The following is a 23,463-nucleotide window of genomic DNA, read 5'->3' on the forward strand; positions in this document are numbered from 1 at the left end:
GCCAAGAGAGGTGCCGCAAAACATTTAAAACTTAACTGCACAGACTGCACTTGGGCCCGAAATCTTTTAGCCCTAGACTGCAAAGAGCTGAAGAGAATTTGGTGGAATCCACATGGGATAGTGTGGATTAAACAGTATAGCCCGTCGCAGTGGGAGAATGTAGTGAGAAGATCTGTTTTTACCTTGTCTTCGTTGGCATCCCGAGACAGAAAGTAATACCTGAAGATTGCGAGAAGCCGTCTGTTTCGCTCATAATTTGGTTGATCCGAGCTCAATAGCTCTTGACATGCTTGAGTTGTCGCATCCTTGGACAACAAAGAGAAAGTGCGAGTAGTAGACTTCACAGTTGGAAAGTTGGTCATACCCATGGCATGGCCAAGCCTTGTAGCTGTTAGCTTGTGGCCCTGGACCTTTGGAAAGTCTTTCAACAGTTGATGTATCAATTCTGCTGGAACCGTATCAGGTAAATTTGCATCAGCCAATGCTGTGAGGCCCAGAGTCCGTAGCTGAGCAGTCGAAAGCACCTCACTGAGAGATGGTCGAGGTTGCTGCATATGAAAATTTAATGAGAATGCTGTGCGATTTTTTGAAGAAGCAGGCCTCTTGATTTCATGAGTGATGATTTGCTGCTTTGCTTTTTTCTGAGCCACTTTTGAATGTTCCTCTTGATCATTGGAAGCACCTGACTCGGAATTTACATCTGAATCATCAGATGCTGCTGAGTCTGCTTTGTAGCTCTCATCACTTGGGTCACTGGAGGTAAAGTCATCTATGTCATGGCTGCTGCTGCTTGCAGATACTTCCTCTGCTTCGCTCTCTGATTCTGCAACCAGAGGTTTCCTCCTCTTCAACTCTACCTTTTTCTTGCTGCTTCCTTCTGGCTGTTTCTCGTGCTTGCTACCTCCTGCCATGGTGAGGTCGGATGGATGACAACCAGAGCAGTTGAGTAGACAAGTGATGGAAAAGTACTCAGTCAGATGTAGACCAAGTTGGATTTTTTGCAAAACGATTTAGGCTGGGGCGAGTTCGAACAAAAATAGGGCAGGGGCGAAATTGGGTGGGTAGAGGGTAGGGGAGAAAGTGAAAGTGTAGAGGGTAGGGCGAGAGGGGTGCTGAGAGAGGGTAGGGGCGAGAGGGGTTGCTGGGAGAGGGTAGGGGCGAGTGTTAGAGGGTAGGGGCGAGAGGGGTGCTGGGAGAGGGTAGGGGCGAGAGTTAGAGGGTAGGGCGAGGATATAGGTAAGGGGCGAGAGGGGTGCTGGGAGAGGGTAGGGGCGAGGGTATAGGTAAGGGGCGAGAGGGGTGCTGGGAGAGGGGTATAGGGTAGGGGCGAGAGGGGTGTTGGGAGAGGGTAGGGGCGAGAGTTAGAGGGTAGGGGCGAGAGGGGGTGCTGCAGAAGGTAGGGGCGAGGGTATAGGTAAGGGGCGAGAGGGGTGCTGGGAGAGGGTAGGGGCGAGAGTGGGAGGGTAGGGGCGAGGGGGTGCTGGGAGAGGGTAGGGGCAAGAGGGGTGCTGAGAGGGTAGGGGCGAGGGTTAGAGGGTAGGGGGCGAGCAGCAAGGGGTAGGTAGGGCGAGGGGGTTGGGAGACTATGGTAGGTTAAGGGCGCAGCGAGTGTGAGCAGGTACAAAGTGCTAGCAGATGCAAAGAGAAGGTACAAAGTGCTAGCAGATACAAAGAGAGGATAATTTTTGAGCAGTACAAAGTTCGAGCAGATACAAAGAAAGGGTAATTTTGACTCCAGATAAAGAAGGGTATTAGTAGATTAAGGTTCCTGCAGCAAAGCTGAAATTTTAATGGCACCAAAGGTTTTTGCTGCTATTGGAATCAAAAGTTCTTTGACATAAACTCTGCCAATTCTTCAAATAGACAGTATTGCATTGGGAGTCTCATCCAGTCCTTGATTACACCTTGTTCACTGTCCCAATCGCCATCTAAGCAGAGTCCCCAAGCAGATTCCACTTTTCAAACTGAACAAAACCACTCCGACTAGAAGCTTGACTGAAAGCTTAACTGGAAGGACCTTAATACTTAACGGCAAATAACATTGAGAATAGAAACACTTAGAGGAGTGACTGATTAGAGGAGGAGTGACTGGACTGTAGAAGTTCCCGATAATACCCTATTACCAGGACTTAGTGGAGAAAAGATATCTTAGAGGAAAGGCGGAAACTTGCAGACATAGCAGAAAGTGAGATAGTAACAGAACACCTGTTCTGATGGAAAGATAGTGGGGAGGAGAGAGATGGGACATAGAACCTACAGATGGCAGAATAGTTGCAGACCCTTTACTTAGAGGAGTAATAGCACTTGATTCTGGAGCCATTTACCAGTGGCAAAGGAACGCCTTCCAAAGTGACTAACTGGACAGCCCCCTGTGGCAAAATCTCATGTACTATGAAGGGCCCTTGCCAGGCTGGAACCAGCTTCTTTGCTTTTTTCAAATATTTTGCCTGATAGAGTAGCACTAGTGTGCCTTGCGTTATTTTCGGCTTTCTGAGGTGGCGATCATGCCACGCTTTGCGACGAAGTTGCTCCGCTTGCAGAGCATGTGAAGCTAAACGGCGGCTTTCATCCAATAAGGTGAGATGGGATATAGAAGCAGATTCCATGCCCCAACTTGTACGTAGACTGCCCACCCTAGGGGATCCGGAGTTGAACTCAAATGGAGCTATGGCTTCCAATCCGAAAGCTAGTTGAAAAGGCGTTTGATTCGTTGTTGCTTTGAAAGATGTGCGGTATGCCCAAAGAGTACCGTGCACAGCCTGAGCCCACGATGTTGGATGGAGATGACATGCTTTCCGCAGGAGGGCGATCAGAACCTTGTTGGTGCTTTCGGCCTGCCCATTGGCTCTAGGGTAATAAGAGCACGACTTGCGATGAAAAATCTTGTAATTGGCCAGTAAAGTTGAGATCAGGTCATTGACAAAATGACTGCCCCTATCACTGGTGATCTCTAAGGGACATCCAAATCTGCATAAATTATTTTCATATAAAAATTTGGCTACTGTATTGCCAGTGCAATCTACTGTCGCCACTACCTCTGTCCACTTTGTTGCATAGTCTGTAGCCACTAGCAGATATTTGCGACTACCTGGTTGAGCCGGGGGATATATTGGACCCACAAAGTCCAAGCCCCATCTCTCAAAAGGTAGCCACGCCATCGAGATCTGCAGAGGACGGTTGGATTGCTTACTTGGCTTCGGCCCACAGCGCTGGCACACATCACAAACCTTAGAATATGCTATTGCATCCTTAAAAATGTAGAGCCACCATAGACCACTCTGTAGAATCTTCTGGGCAGTGATGTGACCAGGGTAATGGCCACCAGTGGGACCATTGTGGGCATCCTCCAGAATATGCTCCACCTCATGAGGCGAGACACAACGCTTCAGAACACCATCTGGTCCCGATTTGTAGAGCTGGCCCCCAATCAGAGTGAAAGGCCTGGACTTCAACAGCAATCTCCTCTTCTGCAGTGGAGATGCCTTCTCTGGGTACAGTCCAGTAGATAGAAAATGTAGGACCTCGCCGTACCATTCCGGTGTTGTATCGATTTTAAAAAGACTGCTATCGGGAAAGTCATCCGCAATTCCGGTAGCTTCTTCATCTGTGTGAATGCGAGAGAGGTGGTCAGCCATTACATGATGCTTACCAGGACGGAGTACCACTTCAAAATCAAACTCTTGGAATAGGAGGAGCCATCGCCATACTCGACCTGCGACCTGTGGCTTATTAAGCAGATAGCGCAAGGCATGGTGATCAGTAATAATTTTGAAGTGGACCCCTAACAAATAGTGACGAAATTTTTGTAGAGCATACACTATAGCCAAACCTTCCCTCTCTGTGGTGCTATAGTTGCGCTCTGCTTTGGTGAGCAGGCGACTTGCATAATGTACAGGGTGATCCAAGTTGAACTCTTTGCTAGGCTGAGTCAGCACAGCACCCACAGCCAGCAGACTGGCATCTGTATGCACATGAAAAGGTAGGGCCCAATCCGGGGCAACTAGAATAGGCGCTTCAGTGAGGCGTTTTTTGAGGTATGCAAATGCTTCGGCCTCAGGTGTTGACCACTGGAAGGGAACAACAGCACTGGTGAGCCGGGTCAATGGTTGAGCCACCTGTGCATACATACGTATAAACCTGCGATGATAGCCGGTGTGGCCCACAAAGCTCTGAACACCTTTGGGATTTATGGGAGGAGGTAACTTCAAGATGGCCACTATCTTCTCTGGGTCAGGTGCTAAACCTTGAGCAGAGACCACATGGCCCAACAGTGTGTCCTTTGTGACCAAAAAATGACACTTGTTCGGATTGAGCTTTAACTGTGCTTCTCTGCACCTGAGGAAGACTGCAGAGAGCTGAGCAAGATGCTCCTTTAGATTTTCTACTGGGGTTGAACATTAAGCACCCGAGAAGGTGGAAAAGTCGTCCATGAATATGCGAAGGTGATCAGTAAGCAGAGGACAAAAGATGAGATATACTATGCGATTGAAAGAAGGCGGTGCATTTTTAAGCCCAAAAGACATCTAGTGTAGATGAAAATACCCCAGGGAGTCACAAAAGCTGTTTTGATTTGGTCGTCAGGATGTATTCCTAACTAATTGTAGCCGCTGAACCCGTCCATAAAACTATACAGTACATGGCCAGCGACATCTTCAAGGACTCTCTCAGTGAAAGGTGTCGGAAATCCGTCCGGGATTGTGACCTTATTCAGAGCCCGGTAGTCGACGCAAACTCGAATTTTGTTGGACTGCTTCTTTGGGGCAATAACCATAGGGGACAACCATTCTAAGTGCTCTACTGGTACAATAATACCTGCTTCTTGCATTTTTTCCAACTCGATTTTGACTGCTTCTGCATACTTGGGATTCAGTTTGTAAGCCCGTCCTCTGACCGGCTTAGCCCCCTCAACCAGAGGAATTGTGTGGACTTCTAGCTCTGCTGGGATTCCTTCCAAATCGTGGTAAGACCAGGCAAACACATCCTTGAAAGAGCGCACGAAAGAGATTACCAGGTCGAGTAGAGCGGGGTGATCCCATAACCAAGTGGCTAATAAGATGGGCTGATGGTTGTCAGGGCCGCCTAGGTTGACCTCTCTGACTGGGTCAAGCGGTGCAGTGGGCGAGGCTGCGTCAGAGGGAGAAGACCGTGCCGCCTCCGTTAGCTTCTGGACATTATGAGCTGGCGTCTGATCAATGTTGAAATCAGCATACTCTTCCTGCAACCATCCAGATGGAAGCTCTGCAAATGGTAAATCCTCAGATACCTCAAAGTGCTCCCGCATGGATGGAGAGTCAGATGGAGTAGAGGCTAAGGAAGGAGCTGGGGTGTTGGCCAACTCTTGCAAGGGAGACTTTTCCCCCCTTCTATGGTGGGTTATAGGCTCACCCAGGCCGACGGTTTCCATCAAGGGACCCTCTGAAGGATGGGCACCAGAGATCGGTCCACTTGGTTCTGGCTCACTTGGCTGACTGGGATTACTGGCTTCAAAGGTAGCTTCAAGTGTAGGATCAGGGGGAGAGGGTGAATCTGTTGGCAAAGGTTGAAGAGAGACTACATAGCATGGCATCGAAGAGGTAGCTTCTAACCACTGTAGTAAGTCTTCATCGGACCCATCAGGAGGGACCGACTGCTCCAAGTCAGGGTTGGACTCTACTGACAAAGAGCTCTGCTGAACAATCGGATCCATACCTCCTTCGAGACGAATTTGTTGCATTGGAGAGCCAGGAGTATGCATCCACATGGCGTCGGTTCCCGAGTCGTGAAGTGCTTTCGTATGTCGCAACCATGGCCTACCAATCAGCAAGGGATAACCTCCCTCTACCTGGGGAAGATTAACTACCACAAAATCCAAGTTAAAAGTGAAATCTTGTACCTTCAGAGGCACCTTGTCGACTATGCCCACTGGGTAGACTGTTCTCTGATCGGCCAATGTAACAGTGAAAGGAGCAGGTCGGGTAGGCTTTAGACCTAAGGCCATCATAGTGAACTCGGGCATCAAATTGATTCCAGATCCTCCATCAACGATGACGCCGGATAGCTGGTGCCCAAGAATAGATACAGTGAGGCGAGGACTTTTATAATCGGTGAGGGGAGCAGATGGATAGGAAATCAAATAAGACTCTGAGGGCTGTACAGGGAGGTGTCCGCCACTAGGCCCAGCCCCCGGGTACAGAGACTGAATGACTGACAGGGTGTCACTTCTAAGTGTTGCGTCGAGCCTTAGCATGTCGTATAGTGACACCTGTTGAAAAGTATTTTTCAAGATGGCTTCTTCTGTGGGCTTGGCGCCTTCGAACTGGGCTCCCTTTGGGACCTTGATCTGTTCCAAGTCTGCCATTGCTTCCAAGAAGGCTCCATCAATGTCAGATAACAGTGAAGTTGGTTTGCTCTGAGCAATTTTGAAGGACTCGTCCTTTGGGTCAAATAGACCAGCTTGAGGAAGTGGGGATTGGCGAGGTGGACCTGTGGGCAGACTGAGACCAAGAGCTTCTCTTTGTGCCCTAGTAAGGACACCAGCAGGCTCCTCCACTTGCAGTGGCTTAACCACATGAGTAGCAGATGATGGTTGAGGCACGGTGTTCACAGTAATCAAGTTTATCTTCGGGAAGGTGAATTCTTGCTGATTCTGAGTTGAGCGTGAAGACGTGGATGCCCTTTGCGTGGGACAATCCTTACTGTAGTGATCCTTCGAATCAGGGCAATGACGACAAGGAGGGGACCCCTCAGGTAAAGGACACTTGCTCTGATAATGCCCATATTCTCCGCATCTGTAGCAGAGTATGGGCCGATTGGAAGGACGAAACGGGGGACGAGGTGGTTGCTGCATGGAGTTGGAGGCTGAAGTGTAGAAGCTTTGAGGGGTTGAGGTGGCATTAGCATTATAAAAACTTTGAGTCGGGAAAGTACTTGACATACCTTGGACAGCAGGGGTATGGAGCAAAGGTGGCATGTAGTTGGGATGGCCGTAGTGGGAAACCATGTTGGATGTTGGTGCTAACCCCTGTTAGAGAGTAGGACCAAGACTTTGCTGTATTTTGTGCAATCCCTTTATATAGTAGCAATCCTTATCTTCATGACCCGATTTTTCGCAGAAGTGGCAATAAGAGCGAAGGGGACAGTCTTGAGGAGGGTGTCCTGGAGAGCGGCATGAACTACACCATACCATAGCCTTAGTCTCCTGCTGAGACCTGAGCTCTTCTAACTCTCTTTTAAGTTGATCATAAGCCTCTTGATGTGGAGGCTTCTCCTGTCTGAGAGAGAAGGATCTCTCTTCGTGAAGGGCCCGCTGTAACTTTAGGGCTTCCAGTTCCCTTCTTAACGAAGTCAAGGGGTCCGATGGACTGTCCATGAGTACAGGGGCAGTATCTAACTGAGGAGAGTCAGTGAATTGCCTTCTTGCTCCCTCTATTCTAGTAGCAGTAGCAACAAAGTCATCCAAACTGGCTTCAGGACGGAGACTTTCTCTGAGCTTTTGTTGAGAAGTCTTAGGCAGAGCCTTCTCTACCCACTTCTTCACCATGAATTCCCCTAATTGCTGAGGCAGCTTGGCGACCAGGGACTTTGTTCTAGTCATGAGCTCTGCAAATGTCTCCTTGGGTTGGAGCAACAGGTTGGCCAACTCATTTAGAATCTTCTCTTGATAATCCCCTGGTCGGAAAGCTTCACAGAACTGCTGTCTTAACATGGTCCAAGTAGTAAAGTGGTTTTCAGCAAACAGACTGTACCATTTATCTGCAAGACCATCCAAGGTGGACAGGAAGAGCACCAGGTATGCGTCTTCTCTGTTGAGGCCACGACCTCTGCAAAGAGAGACAAACCTCCGAGCATGGTCGTCTGCATCTTCTGTGGAGAGACCTTTAAAGGTAGGGAACTTGATGTTCACCTTTGCCAGAACGCTTGTGAGCTCCTCCATGGCCTCTTGCTCCAGAGTTTGTTGCTCACTAGCTTGCTGTAACAGAATAGGGGAGAGCCTTACCGGAGAAGGTGACATGGAGGATGTAGAACCGGTCGAAGGAATGGAGGTAGCCGTATGAGTAGGTATGGGTGATGGGGTTAATATGCTTCTACTGGGCACCAAGGGTTGACGTCGTCTGTGGTAGTACTTCAGAGGACTCAGTAGTGCACTTTGACGCTCCAAAGACCTCCTTGTATGTGTCATGCAGTAACCGCCAACCCCACCAAGCTTTGGGCAAGAAGACCTTCACTTGGGCAAGACAACCTTCACTTGGGTGAACATTGGTCTAGACTCTACTAGACCAGGGCGAGTGACTAGACCACCTGGCTTGGACCAAGACGAGGAAGGACTAGACCAGGGACGAGAAGGACTAGACCAGGACGAGCACTGGGTGGACCAGGGCGAGAGAGGACCAGACCAACAAGGCGAGAGACTAGACCAGCTAGATTAAGCTGTCAAGGGTGAAACTGGACCAGACCAATAGGCTGCACAGGCGAAGCGAAGAAACCAGCTACTCAACAGAGTGAGACTTCAGTTGAGGTCCCACCGTGATCGCCAAAATGGGAGCACCTGTAGCGCGGATAATGTGTTGTGCTCTCTACAGTGTGGGTGCCCCTCAGTGCAATGTGCGCGACAATCTCACTCAAACAAATGGAAACTCTCTCAACAGAATGAAACACAGGAACAATGGATAACAACAACAGAGACACAACAGTGGACCAGAACATGCGGACTCGACTAGCTCAAAGAACCATGTACAGACTCAGGCGTGGCAGCACACTCAGCTCTAGCCCAGGACTCATAGGTACAAAATGGGGTGTCGAGGCTCAGATGTGCAGGGATGGTGAAGCAGTGCTCAGTGTAAGACCCGCTACCTAGACGACAAACCGACCATCTATATAAGATAACGATAATGACCCAACGGCTACTACTCATAGATACAATCATACAGAGCCACCAGCGGCCCATCAATGTCAGCCAGCTAAGTGTGACCTGGCCACATGTCCACTAGGTCACCATCCGTATCCCTGCCACGTGTCACTGCCCAGAGTGTCCGTCCAGTGTGAACAGACCAGACCAACTGTACTAACTGTAACTGTGTCCTGTGAAAGTGACACTGTAGCCTGCTACAATTCCGTCGCGAAGATCTACAAAAACGCTGAGGTTGATCTACAAACCAAAACCGCTAGGGCTGAATTCTGCTCTGTTGCTGCCGGTTGTCCTACAAACGCAAAACGCTAGGCTTCTTCATTTGTCTTGCTGCTGCCGGGGCTGATTTGTTGTGCAACAAATGCCAGGCTGCCTGTGGATGAAAACGCTAGGTCCTTGTAGATGCAAAATCGCTAGCCTTGCTGATGTGGGGGGTCTTGCTGAGAAGGTGCCTGTTGAACTTTGGTTCCTGCTGCCTCTTCTGCCCGAAAGTGCTAGAGCTAGGTTTTTATTTATACAAACTTAGTAAAATTGCCCTACCTACTTTCCAACAAAAGTCACTTAAAAATAATAAGTGAAAAATGTCAAAACTAGGAAAAATAGGTCTATGCATTGTAAAAATGCTCCTGATGGGTTCTGCTGGAAATCTGATAATCATGTTGTGTGCAACCAGAGGATATGCATCTAATCTAAGTGTCTGGACATGCACGGTCTGCGAGCAGACTCACAAAAGTGCCAAATCACTTCCTATTCTAGATTGACTTGACTGAAGTGAACCCTGATCATGCTGTAGCTTGTTCATGGACACATAGGGTTGGATGTGTCACGTGACACTGCTTGGAACAGAAGTCAGCTTCTATTCAGGAGTTGATGAGTCATGCAAAACGGGGTTTTGCCATCCACTCTGGCAGTCTGACTTACCGCACCGATGAGATCATGACACAAAGAGCTGAATAGGCTTCGACAAATGAAAGTAGAAAGAGAAAGAGAAACTCAAAAAAGAAAAATGCACGACCCAAGCGTACTCCTCAAGAGTGGGCTCGCTTCATCAGGGAGGGGAAGTGCTTTGGATGCAGGGAAACCGGACATATCTCCGCGAAGTGCCCTAAAAAGGCATAGAAAGAACAGAACGATAAGGACGACGAAAGGCCTGAGAGTTCGAGAGCAGCTGAGGAACGTGCAAGAAAAGGCAAGATGAAAACAAGACTGGTTCCAAATTGCGTGGGTATCGATCCAAGCACAATGGACGAGAGTACAGAACTTTGCCGAGCTTGGGGCAAAGTGAAAGACCAAGAAGCCCTGATCTTCTTTGATGGAGGAGCCAAGGCCAACTTCATTTCACCGGAATTGGCGGCGCGGCTCGAGATCACTCCGGATCGAATGGGACCACTTGCGGAGGCAGTTCTAGGGGCACCCGGCAGGGACGTAGCCATTACACCTGTCATTGGCAAACTTCGGTTGCATTGTCAGGGGTATTTGGGGCATGAAGACTTTTACATAATGCCTTTGGAAGGTTGTGGTGTCCTCTTGGGAATTCCTTGGTACCACAAGAACAACGCCGTGGTCAATTATCCGACGAGGGAAGCGACATTGACTACAGAGAAGAGCAGAACCATTGTACTTGATATTAAACTTAAGGGCGAGTCTGTCCCTATTGTATCGGCTTCGGCCATTTCAAAATTAATGAAATCCAGTCTATTTGTTTACTCGATCTTCATGAAAGAGTTGAGAGATGAGGATAGGACAAATATGTCTGAACCTTATAAAGAACGCCAAGATTTTCTCCACTCTCATGCCGATTGCTTCTCAGAGGGCCTACCAGGTGAGTTACCACCTGCGCGTCCTAAAGATCATACTATTGATCTGATACCTGGAAGCACACCACCGAACCGGCCACCTTACCGTGTGAGCCGAGCACAAAACGAAGAGATTATGAACCAAGTGAAAGACCTCTTGGAAAAGGGTCTTGTCCGGCCTAGTACTTCACCGTATTGCTCTCCAGTGTTGTTGGTTTTGAAGAAAGACGGATCTTGGAGAATTTGCATCAATTATAGAGCTCTCAACAAAATCACCATCAAGAACAGATTTCCGATTCCTAGAATCGATGATATACTCGAGATTACAGGAATCCTCGTGTTTTAGTAGGATTTATCTGAATAGTGGATATCATCAGATTCGAATCGCGCCAAGAGACGTCTACAAGACAGCCTTTCGAACGACTTTTGGGCTATTTGAGTTTTTGGTGATGCCTTTCGGCTTAACCAATGCTCCTGCGACATTTAAACGGATGATGGAGAAAATTTTTCGAGAGTACAGGCTATTTGTTGGCACTTTCTTTGACGATATCATTGTTTTCTCCAAGAATGAGGCAGAACACAGAGATCATCTGCTTTAGGTCTTTCAGGCATTACGAGATCACAAGTTAGTGATTAATGCGAAGAAAAGTAAATTTTTCCTACCAGAGATACCGTTTTTGAGACACACAGTGTCAGCAGCAGGAGTGCAAATGGATCCGGCCAAGATAGAGACTATTCGTGATTGGCCCGATTTGAAGAATGTCCATGAAGTTAGAAGCTTCTTGGGACTGTGTTTGTACTACAGGCGGTTCATTCAAAAGTTTGTAGAGGTTGTTTCCCCTTTCCATCTCTTGACACAGAAAGGAGTCCCTTTCTCATGGGGACCCACACATGTGAGTGCCTTTCAGACTTTGAAAGAGAAATTGACTACAGGACCAGTTTTGACTTTGCCGGACCTGCAGAAGTCATTTGAAGTATATTGTGATGCTTGTGGTCATGGTCTGTGTGCGGTCTTAATGCAAGAAGGCCATGTCATTGCTTACAAGAGCCGATTGTTCTCAGGGCCGGAATTGACAGCATAGATTTATGAGGAAGAGCTTTTGGCGGTTATCCATGCTCTTACTCAGTGGCGGCATTAACTACTCGGAGCGGATTTTTTTGTCTTTACAGACCATCACAGTTTACGCTACTTCTTGTCACAAAAGCAGCTATCGGAAAAGTAGATGCGGTGGGCGAACATCTTGTCACAGTTTCACTTCCAGATTGTCCATGTTCAGGGACAGAAGAATTTGGTGGCAGATGCTTTGTCTCGCAAGTCGTTGGTTCTGGCTATTTCCACGATACATCATAGGCGCTTCGAGGATATGGTCGACCAGTATGCCACAGATCCGGATTTTGCAGACGTTTTCACACGGATACGGGATGGGGAGACAGTAGCGGGATATTCCATTCGGGATGCCTACTTGATGAGGAAAACCATGTTGTGTGTTACACAGCCGTTGAGGGAAAAGGTTATGATTGAATGCCATTGTTCGCCTTTTACGGGTCACCGCTGCATTGCTACCACCATGAAAAGGGTAGAGAGATACTTTTTTTGGCCGAGACTCAAGAAGGATGTGGAAGAGTTTGTGCGCCGGTTGCTTGGTATGCCAGAAGGTCTTTGACAGGCATAAAGCACAAGGATTGTTACAGCCTTTGCCCATACCCACCCGCCCCTGGGAAAGTATTGCAATGGATTTCATTTTTGATCTCCCGAGAACACAGAGTGGTCACTATCATATCTGGACTGTTATTGACAGATTTAGCAAACAGGCTCATTTCATTCCAGTGAAGAAAACAGTCAAGCCGGATCACTTAGCGAGACTGTTTGTGGCCCAGATTTTCAGATTACACGGCATGCCTTAGATGATTGTCTCCGATAGGGACCCTAGATTTATGAGTTTGTTTTAGAAGGCAATTTGGGAGAACATTGGCACGCAGTTGCAGTTCTCGTCATCTTTCCACCCGTAGACCGACGGGCAATCTGAGATTGTCAATTCAATGGTTTTAGATTTATTGAAGTCTTACATCTCAGATCAGAGGACTCAATGGGAAAAGTATCTACCTTTGGTGGAATTTGCCTACAATAACACGATACACTCTTCGACGGGGAAGACGCCATTTGAGATTGTTGAAGGTGCTGCGAAGGTTCCACTCTTCCTAAGCACGAAAGATAAGATTTTTGAAGCGGATGAGTATACGCGCGACTTAGACACGGCTTTTGCCAAGGTCCGTGAGGCTTTGCAGAAATCTCAAGAATGACAGAAAAAGGCAGTGGATCGCCATCGTCGCGATTTGAAATTGAAGGAGAATGATTGGGTGCTCTTAGGTTTTGAGAAGGCACACCTGAGAAAGAAAAAGGGAAAGGAGAGGCTTTTTCCAAAGCTTAGTATGAGATACTATGGACCTTTCCAGATCTCCGAAAAGATCAATGATGTCTCCTTCCGACTGAAACTGCCTGACACTTCTAGGATTCACAATGCATTTCATGTGAGTCTCTTGAAACCTTTAAAGGTGATGTGCCTGATGATGGGGAGCCCGATGAGCAACCGGAAGTGGAGGAAAACGAGGAGATCCTTGTTCCTGAACAGATTTTGGCACATAAGGACACAAAGAATAAGGGTAAAGTAAGAAGGCGGTTCTTGGTTAAGTTCAAGAACTATCCTGCATTGTATGCGAAGTGGATGGAGGAGGAGGACCTAACAGATACTCCTCAGATTGTGAAACTTTACCTTGAAGCTTTTGGTTTAGCATAGTCTACTCCAAATGGAACCCAGAATTCAGCTTGGCCGGAGATCTGGTGCAGTGGGATGCACAAGAGGGAAGTTACTATGCTCTTTTGTCAACCGATGCCTTGATTTTAGAATACTAGAATCACTGATGTCTCTTTGAGCTTCAGGGATACTGAGAGCTGACAGTATTCTGTTGTATGACTTTATGAAATGGAATTCGTGAATATGAAACTGATTTGTTCTTGACTTGTTTTAAGTGTAGGAACTGATAGACGAAATGACTATAGCATTTTGGTCTGATTGATCTCGAATAGACATGGTTGCAATAGGGGTTAGTCAATCGGACCTCTATGAGGGCCCGACTGGATCTAGATGCGATTGCTAGCTACATTGCCAATAAATCATGGTCTAAGATCCGAATGAATGTTGAATGTCATGTAATGTCGTGTGATGTGACTGTCGATTGGTACATGTGCCAGATGGGTGTTCCTAGTACGTAGGTACTAACAGTCAGTGTCTGCTAAGGCGGTTTATGGCCTCTGTCTGTTTTGCAGGCGTAATCGAGGGCGATTACAATGCTTTCAAGAGGGGGGTATGTCACAAACTAACACGTGGCTGTCCACGGCTGTAGGAAATCCTAACTGGTAAACTGTGACGTAGCTGTCCAGGGTTGCAGGAAACCCTAATTTGTTAACGTGGCAGAGCTGACATGTGGCAGTTGTACGGACCCCCAAGAATTGCGACGTGATTTTCGACAGCAGGGCAGAACCAGCGACAGTTTTTTGGCATTGCGTTTGTGCTTTATTTTCTACGCAAGATGAGAAAGAGAGGGAATTCTTTTTGCTTTATTTTATTGAAGCACTAGAGAAAGAGAGAAACTACTTTATTTTTCAAAAGCCTTTGGATTTTTAGCTTTTGAGTTTAACAGCTTTTGGGCTCTGCTTTTAGCATCCCTTGTAACTTTAAATATGTGAGCAGGCCTCTCACAACTCAGAGCATCTGGACGCAAAGTCTGAGTGTGAGCGACTGCCCGCACTCTTGTACTTTGAACTCAGATTAATATAAAAAGAAATACCGAAAGGGGCGCCAGTCTTTGGGGCCAATATCTCTAGGCACGAACTCCGCCGGGCCAGTGTCGATGGCCAGTGTCGAATAAAATTGTGAACTATGAACTGTTTTGAAGTGGTTATTTGGTGTTGTCGCGGTAGATTCTTGACTTGGAGTGTCCAAGTCTGTTACATACCACTCATTGGTGCTTTTTTGGTCACCATCCAAGGGTACCATGGCAAAGGAGACTCCCACATCATGAAGTTTAGTCATTGAGATGTTCTTTTGGGCATGCCTTGGCACGTCTGAATATCTCATGGCTCGGGTGCTTCTTGGGAGGAGTATTTATGTGGAACCTTTGAATGACGTAGGCTGCGGTTTGGGGAGTACTTCAAACCTTTGAACGACGTAGGCTACAATATGGGGAGCGTTTAGTTATACTTGAAGCCTCCAAGCGACGTAGACTACGTTTTGGGGAGCTTTTGATTGTAACAAGCCTCTATATCTCATGGTCTGGACCTTTTTAGGTTATTTACGGGGAGAGTGATGTGGGAGTCATTGAATTTCTCATGGCCCTGACCTTTTTGGTTAGTTACAGGGGGAGTGTTATATCGGCGACTATGTTTCTATGTCCGGTAACATGCATTTGTAATCATCTGGGCTGCATTGTTATGTGTCAATCACTGAATATTTCTAAATTGGGTGGGGTACATGACTCTAGTGCATTGAGACACCTCTTTAAAGATCAACACAGTCTACTTGTGATGGCTAATTTTGCTACACCAGAATATCAAGAGCTCCGATATGGAATAAGAAAACTGATTGTCCCTCATTACCATCATATACTTTTGAGCTAAATTTTGTTTTGTAGATCTAATTACTGACAATTACTTTTCTTTCAACAGGGGGGTATGCCACAAATTGATGACGTGGCAATCCTCGAGAAGCTGGCCAACTTGCAGATTTCGGTCAAGGGACATAAACCCTAGCAAAAGAAGAAGAAGAAGAAGAAGAAGACCTTACAAACTTACTGAAGATGGACGGAAGTTCTAAAAGACAAATTGGGCTAGGATTAAAAATCCTAACCCAACCCAGGAACCGGCAAAGGGGCCTAAACCCTAAAATAAAGGAGAACAAACTTACACACACATAGTTTGCGTAGAAATTGCTGATGTGACAAGTTGTACGGACAACCCCGTGATTTGCGGAAGTGTCAGCTACGTGGTAGCACTGTATAGACAACCCTCTGGGCAAGGGCTTTTGGATCAAATGCTTGTTGACCCATTTCTTTTCATGTAGCTGCTTTTGGGTGAGGCCAAGGGACTTTAAATATGTGGTGTGGGCGCATTCGAGGCATGGGAGAAGTAGAGCAGAGCCGCAAGAGTTTACCTTGTTGGAGCAATATAAAGAAATACCGAAAGGGGCGCCAGGGTTTGAGGTGAGTGTTGTCTGGGAGTGGAACTTCGCCACTTTGTGTCTTGTGTGGATTCTCTCTCTCTTTCAGCTCAATTGTTTTGAAGTGCTAAAAGTGTGTTGGTTTGGGGTGAGTGCTGTCTGGGAGTGGAACTTCGCCACTTTGTGTCTTGTGTGGATTCTCTCTTGTGTGGATTCTCTCTTGTGTGGATTCTCTCTCTCTTTCACCTCAATTGTTTTGAAGTGCTAAAAGTGTGTTTAGTGTGTTCTTTTCAATTGGCATGTGGTGCCGTCGCGTTACATGAGGGGATGCTCTCACTATTCGGCTATTATTGTTAAAGGTGCATAACAAAAGATTTACCTTTGCTTGATGGCACAAGATGTAAGATATACGTTGTGGTGGTAACCCAAAATAAATATAGATCCTAGGTACTAAAGGCTATGTTTCCTAGGAAAAGAAGCCTTAAATGATTGCGAGTAAGCATACAGATTTTTTTGCATCTATATTCCTTGTGAATAGGGTTGGAAGACTCATGAGTTTATTGTTCCGGCAGAGAGTATGCCCAAAAGTTCGCATTATCAATAACTGCCCGAGAACTGTATAGGAAGATGGAAAGCCAATTGCACTTCGAGTCCCTTTGACGAGACCTCTTCATCCTGATGTGATTTTTAAAGTTTTTGTATTAACTGTTCTACTGTTTGAAAACGCTGTTTTGGTATTGTGTGAACTTGATTTGGTGTTGTCTCAACTTGTTTGAATATAGTTGCTAGTTGTCTGAGCCTGTTTAACTTGTTTCAACGAGGCATGATTTCCCACTTCGGTAAAGGGTTCTTTCTTGCTGCGACGGAGGGTATTTTGCTTCAAGCTCATGCTTGAAAAAGTTGGATATCTCCTGAAGGGATATAGAAGAGTTTGGATTCTGACAGCTGACCCACTTTTTGTTGATGGACTTATTGTATTCACGTTTATGTGATGCATCTATGAGTTGTGCATTTGTGGCATTGGCATGGCATTCTATCGTATTTGTGAAGCATTTTATTTGACTCTATTGCATCAAAAGTTCCAGCTTGGATTAGATAGCCTAGATCTGTGATCATATTTGTGAAGCATTTTATTTGACTCTATTGCATCAAAAGTTCCAGCTTGGATTAGATAGCCTAGATCTGTGGTCTTAGTGCACCAAGCCATCTATGAGAGATCGATGAAATCTGGACGTGACGAGTGAGAGGATCACTATTTTGGAATATCTAGGATTTGAAAAGGATGAGATGACTAGATAGAATCTGATTGTAGATTGGATTTTGAGTGGATGCATACTCGAGAATGTACAGTCTAGTTGGGATGGTTATTGGCATGTATGCATGAAGTCAATGCCTGCTCAAGATATGGATTGAGTTTTGCAAGTGTGACCTCTGCAGATGTAATCACGGGCAATTACCTTTCTCTAAGGGGGGTATGGCACGACCCGATGATGTGGCATGAGTTTGGACTGTACCGATGAGAGAGGAGAGAGTCGACCTGAATTGGCTCCGAAAGTAGGACCAAAAACTGGCCAATTCACTTTCACCCCGTGATTTGTCATGGGAATGGTGCGGCGTTTTGCGCTGGAAAATGCGGGCTGACATGGCAGGCCGTATGATAGCTGATGTGGCAGTTATGGAAAGCAATTGAATTTTGTAGTTTTTGGGATATTAAAAGCTGGGGGATTTTTATCATGGAAAGGCATGCCAAGGGCCTTTAAGTATGTGCCTGGGGGGAATTATTTTCACTCAGAACTTGGCGAGTGGCTTCCCCAACAGTTTTCTCTGAAAAGAAATATAATAAAGAAATACGGTAAAAGGTGCCTAGCTAGGGGACAGCACATGTGGGAGTGAAACTTTGCCACTTCATGATGAGCTATTAGACTATATTGATAGGGAGGGTGATAGAGGTGCACAATTATCAGGCACTTGGACACCCTTGTTGCTTTTTGTGGACAATATTCTTCTTGTTTCTGACTTGCCAAAGGGGCCACAAAGACAATCGAATACATGATGGAGCTATGGATAGAGTAAATATTTGACCGTGGAACGTGGCAAGACGAAGGGGATATTATTTAACAACCCACCACAATCGGCAAGGTCATGAACACCAATGTTTACTTATTTTTAGGAGCGGTGGAGTTTGGAAAGTCTTACAAATGTCTGGCAGTTGTTTTTACCGGATCCTCTGTCTCTATGAGAGAGGCATCAGCTTTGAGAATGACTTGAGGTTAATATGCAACCTTACACAGTTGGAGCAGATGCGCTCACTAATACAATATCAAGAGCCACACTAAGCTATGGTTGTTTGATACATGGTGACATCCACATTATTGTATAGGCCAGATTTGGGACATAGTCTAGACCATCGTTCACTGTGGTTGGAGGTATAATCGATGGAGAGATATGGGAAGACAACTAGTCTCAATGATTTTTAGGATGCTCCGATGTAAGGCTGTATTACCAGATGAGGCCGTCAAGAGTATAATTGGGAGCTACATTGATTCTGGTTGAGGCACTAATAGATAACTACCTTACCTACATGCCTTGTAGGAGCTCCGAGGTCATCATTATGCTAGACTCGTCCTCAGTCATCTTGGCAGCTAGCCATGGGGGAAGACTCTAGGTGTTGGTATGCACAGATATCAGCCTAGTTTGAGTCGCATGGCTTTACTATGCACAGATTGCCACCCTTTCAGAGCTCGTTGGACACACGGCACCATCTGTTTTACCTGGAATTGGGAAGAAAATGGTGTTCTATAAAAAGTTTTTTCTTCACATTACCGAACATGGATTTATTTTATGACTGAAAAGCATGGGCTCAAACCTTTTGCACGGGCTGGACACCTTCAAATGTGCTCCCATAAGCTGCAGATAGAGACAGTGTCAGCTCACACTGAGGAGATGAGGCTTTGGCAGATAGGCCACCAGCTGGCTGTTCTGGTTCACTTCTTTGCTCACATTTTATCATTTGTTACCTTAGTTTTTCGTATTCTCTATAGTGGACATGTGGACCATATGACGTTGATGTAATTTTAGTGGTCTCCCTTTTGCAGATGTGGGTTACCATTTCATTTCTTTCCAAATATCCTTTTTTTAAAGATTTAGCATTTTGATTTTGATTTGTGCCGCTATTTGTGATAGAATAATCCAGAGTCCAGATGTGGATATGCACAGCCTCAGTGCTCATATCACCTGTAGCCACTGCTCATAGTTGGAAGTTGTACACTTCCCGACTCTGTGGGGAAGAAAGAAGAGGTGGAAGAAAAGAGAGAAATATGTGCATAACAATTATAATGTCTTACAAAGGCATGGCCAAGATGGAGGCATGATCATTGAATTTGTATGTGAGATTTCATTGTCTTCATCAATGAGAGGTGTATGTTTTAGTTTATCAACTTGAAATGGTGCAACGCTCCTGGCACATGGAAAATCTCAAATTAGCATGAAGGGAGACTTCTTTGCAAGTGACCTCTCTATTCTAATCAATGAGAGGTACGCTTGTCGTTTATAAACTTGGAATGGGACAAAGCTCGTGGCACATCAGAAATCTTAAATTGGCATGAAATTATTGAGCCTGACTGACTTGAGCAGAAGAGTCGGCTCTAAGAAGATCTTCCTGGTCTATAAGCAGATGTGTGTGTTCTCCTTATCCCTTGCTAGGGTAGCAGGCTTAGTTGTATTTCATTGTACACAGTCAAGTCGAGACCTTGTATAAGATGCATTCTGGGTGTTGTTTTTTTCAGTTATCACTTTCTACTTTTTTAATTTTGTGTGGCGTATATTAAATGCAGGTTTTCTTATTCATTCTATTTCTTCCATTTGATATCTGCTACCGATCAAGCCGTTACTTTTTCCTTGCATCTCTCAAGCACATCGTTTTGTCACCTCTGTACAAGGTAAGTTTCTCTGCTTATTCTTTTTTTAACCTTACGAGGGTTGAAAATCTGGTAAAATCACTTCATGAGTATGAAGTCAGATACTATTTCTGTTATCAGGTTGTCATGGCTGATTTTTTCCTTGCAGATCAATTAACAAGCCAGGTCAGATATCAATGTTTCTCTTGCCTCTTCTTTGATTTAGAATGGTTGTAACTTATAACCTGTTGTTTATCGTCAAAAAATGCAGGTGTATATGTTCAAAAATGCAGAGTATTTGATGTGCTATTATGTCACAGGCCATCTGAAAAGGAGCAGTGATGCTTGCACTAGTGATAACATAAACTATCAGGCCTTCACATATTTAATATCCCTGCTACCATATTGGTGGCGTATAATGCAGGTTCTGTGACAAATTTCTTGTTAGTAGTGAATCCTTCTAAGGCTGTTAGCTCCAGAAAATACAATAGTCAGTGTCTATATGTAAAGTGTCTTAGTCACGTCTGTTTCTTTAAACAGCTGTATGATGGAATTTTGTTCTCTTAAAATTGTAGTGTTTTAGAAGGTGGATTGACGAGCATGACAAAATGCATGCGGCAAATGGCGGAAAATACCTCTCAGCAACGGTTGCAGCTGCAGTTTCATTGACATACCACAATGAGATGACCAAAGGATGGATGGCCATGTCTATTATTTGCTCTACGTTAGCAACAGCCTATCAACTGTACTGGGATTTTGTCATTGACTGGGGACTTCTGAGAACAAAGTCCAAGAATTATCTGCTTAGAGATCAACTTGTTCTGGAACGAAAATCTGTGTACTTTGTCTCAATGGTAAGTAATTGCTATGCAGTAAATTGATTCTCATCCTTCAATTTTAATTGCTTAATATGCATGAGATACAAACCGTACAGAGAATGGGGGTGGGGAACTTTCGCAAGATAGAACCAGAATATACAATGTCTGTATCACACAATGGGAGGAGAGTATAGCCAAATGGGTGGCCTATACTGCCGGCTGGGAGTGCTTCACCATGAAGAAGGGTCCTGACTGCCAGAGGCTAATGAAGTCCTGGCGCCCTCTGTCAGCTTGATGATATCCGCGGGCATCAATCATACTGTCCTTTGAAGTGTATGAATCAATTATAGCCAGAATGGTCACTGCGGGTAGCTTATGTCGTCCCTTGAAAACTCAGAAGCACTGAGCCCTCCAGATACATCAGATGGCACTTTATGATTATTCCTCACAGCTGCTCATGATTACCGATTTTCTTTTTCCCCTTCCAACTGAAACATCTCTATGTTCCAGAAAACACACGAGTGCCAATGGCTCAAAGTTAAAGAGAATATGCAAACATAAGTCAAGGAATCATTAATTTCCACTGACGGGGCATGTTCCTATCTGATCATCTTACCAAAGATAAACTAAGTCTCTAAGAAGGGACTCTCTCCTGTGCTCTTTAAGATTCGGTGATAATGTGGGGTGCATGTTCCTATCTGATCATCTTACCAAAGATCTGTAAACTAAGCCTCTAAGAAGGGACTCTCTCCTGTGCTCTTTAAAGTTTGGTGATAATGTGGGGTGCATGTTCCTATCTGATCATCTTACCAAAGAGGGGACTCTCTGGTAAATATGGTATTTTTTGGTGCTTTGTATGATTCCTGCAGTCTCCCCTAACAGTCCTGAAGGGCCTTCAAGACGCACTCATTTGTGCAAACGATCAGTTTTTTGTTCAGAAGGAAATGTTCGTTTGACTGAGTATGTCAAAGCTACCAAATGCACTATGTTGATGCCAATGGCACCCTAGCTGGGGTTGAAGCCCATCCTAGGAATTTTGAGCCTCATTCCAGCACATTATGACTGTGGTGGACAATGAAGCCAATAGTGCACATATATATGGTGGATTCCATATTGCACGCTAATGAGGTCTTTATTTGTGATCGTAGATGGTATGAAGCCAGATAGCGGTCAGAAAGTGATCCGAAAACGGTCAGCCGGTGGTCGGTAAGTCAATGGAAATAAATGGCTCAAGGGACTGTTCATATGCCTATATGCCTAAGTGACTGTACCATGCAAGGGAGGGTAGGCAACTATGACCTGCCCGATTGTTCATGTCCTTCTAGAGACTCACAAAGTGCCACGCTAGAATTAAAGCTATACTACCTAAGATTGATGTTGACCTATAGCAGTAGCTTATCCACGTGGCTCAAGTGCAATGTGCACTTCACAATATATTAGTCTCTATGCGAACAATGATTGTTGTGTTTCTCATAGTTAGTTTGTTAGGCGGCCATGATTGACTGGTTGGATTTTTCCGTGCCAAGTCCATCTTGCCCTAGGGGCCTGTGTGACAGGTACTATTGCACCCGAGCATGGTCGTCCAAAGACATCATGGTTTTGGAAATCTCTGTGTCACAACATGACAACAGAGTATTGTGATCACACAAATATCATAAACGTCTTTTGTATTGTATGTTATTCTTTTGAGGGCATGGGAGCAAATTAGAGAGCACTTTATTGATATTTGGTCTGGACATGGGAAGGGCCACGTTGGTTTATATGCGCGACTTCAGAGAGACGAGAGCCCGACTTCAAAGGGAGGTACTTCTAGGTGTCATTACTCACAGGCAGTCATAGATTGCTTCTCGGCGTTTGGTACAACGAAAGAAGAGGGCATTTCTAGCTCAGCTAGAGCATGATTTATATCAGTTGTTTTTGAGCTAGGATTCAGGCGAGGCATGGCAACTCTTCCATGAGCACTCCCCCCACCGGTCATCACTTCTATGGAGGTATGGGGTCAGTATGCATCATCTCTCTACACCGTCTCGGGGCAGCCACCTCTTCCAGATCCGCGAGAGCCATGCCCACACACATGTGCTTTCTTTACAACAGAGATGGTAAAGAAAGCCATTGACAGGATGAAGACTAGGAGAGCATATGATCACGATGGCCTGGTAGCAGAGCATTTTATACATGCCAAAGATTTGCTTGCAAAGCTTCTAGCAGTGATGTTCAACCGTGGCATGTGTGAGGGCCGTATGGATCCTTGGAACTACCGCACTATCATGATTGGACACACATTGGCACGGTTGTACGCATCCATCCTTGAGCAACAGTTGAGTAGATGGGCAGAGAGAGAGGGTGTACAGGCAGCAAGACAGGCGGGTTTCAAGAGAGGTTTCTCTATTCTTGACCATATCCTGACACTCAGAGCCATTATTGAAGAGGGGAGATCACGTGGGAGACGACTCTATTGTTGCTATGTGGAGTTCTGCAAAGCCTTCAATAAGTGCCCAGATCTAGACTAATGCGCGGATTGCAAGAGATGGGGGTTCCAAAAGAGTTGATTTGGGGGATCATGGCTCTATACAAGTCGGTAGTGGGGCATGTACGCACTCCAGAGGGGATTTCTGATTTGGTTCACTCCACTATTGGGGTGAAATAGGGCTGCCCGCCCGCTATCTCTTACACTAGTTGGCATGTATGTGGATGATGTTGCTGACTACATTGAGAGAGATGGTGATAGAGGAGTACAGTTGGCAGGGACATGGATCGCACTACTGTTATATGCTGCTGATATTGTGCTGATTTCTGACTCCGTGGAGGGGATGCAGCGTCATTTAGATGCTTTGTACACATTGCCCATGATAGTGG

General features: G+C 45.8%; 1 protein-coding gene across 3 annotated transcripts in view; it reads left to right on the plus strand.

The window, feature by feature from the left end:
* Nucleotides 1-23,463, plus strand: part of LOC147420520 (phosphate transporter PHO1-3-like) — a 174,442-nt gene that overhangs the window by 116,351 nt on the left and 34,628 nt on the right. For 2 of the 3 annotated variants that reach the window (XR_015187064.1, XM_086505181.1), the window contains exons 9-12: nt 19,727-19,831; nt 19,931-19,975; nt 20,061-20,213; nt 20,365-20,643. Coding sequence is in view for 2 of the 3 variants with exons in the window: in XM_086505181.1 (XP_086361307.1) it covers nt 19,727-19,831; nt 19,931-19,975; nt 20,061-20,213; nt 20,365-20,643 (582 nt within the window). In the remaining variant the exon portion in view is untranslated. The remainder of the gene's footprint in view (nt 1-19,726; nt 19,832-19,930; nt 19,976-20,060; nt 20,214-20,364; nt 20,644-23,463) is intronic. The other variant, XM_086505182.1, reaches the window with a different exon arrangement.

This window comes from Adiantum capillus-veneris, chromosome 28, assembly GCF_014529385.1.
Source record: "Adiantum capillus-veneris isolate H3 chromosome 28, ASM1452938v2, whole genome shotgun sequence".
Taxonomy (NCBI): domain Eukaryota; kingdom Viridiplantae; phylum Streptophyta; class Polypodiopsida; order Polypodiales; family Pteridaceae; genus Adiantum; species Adiantum capillus-veneris.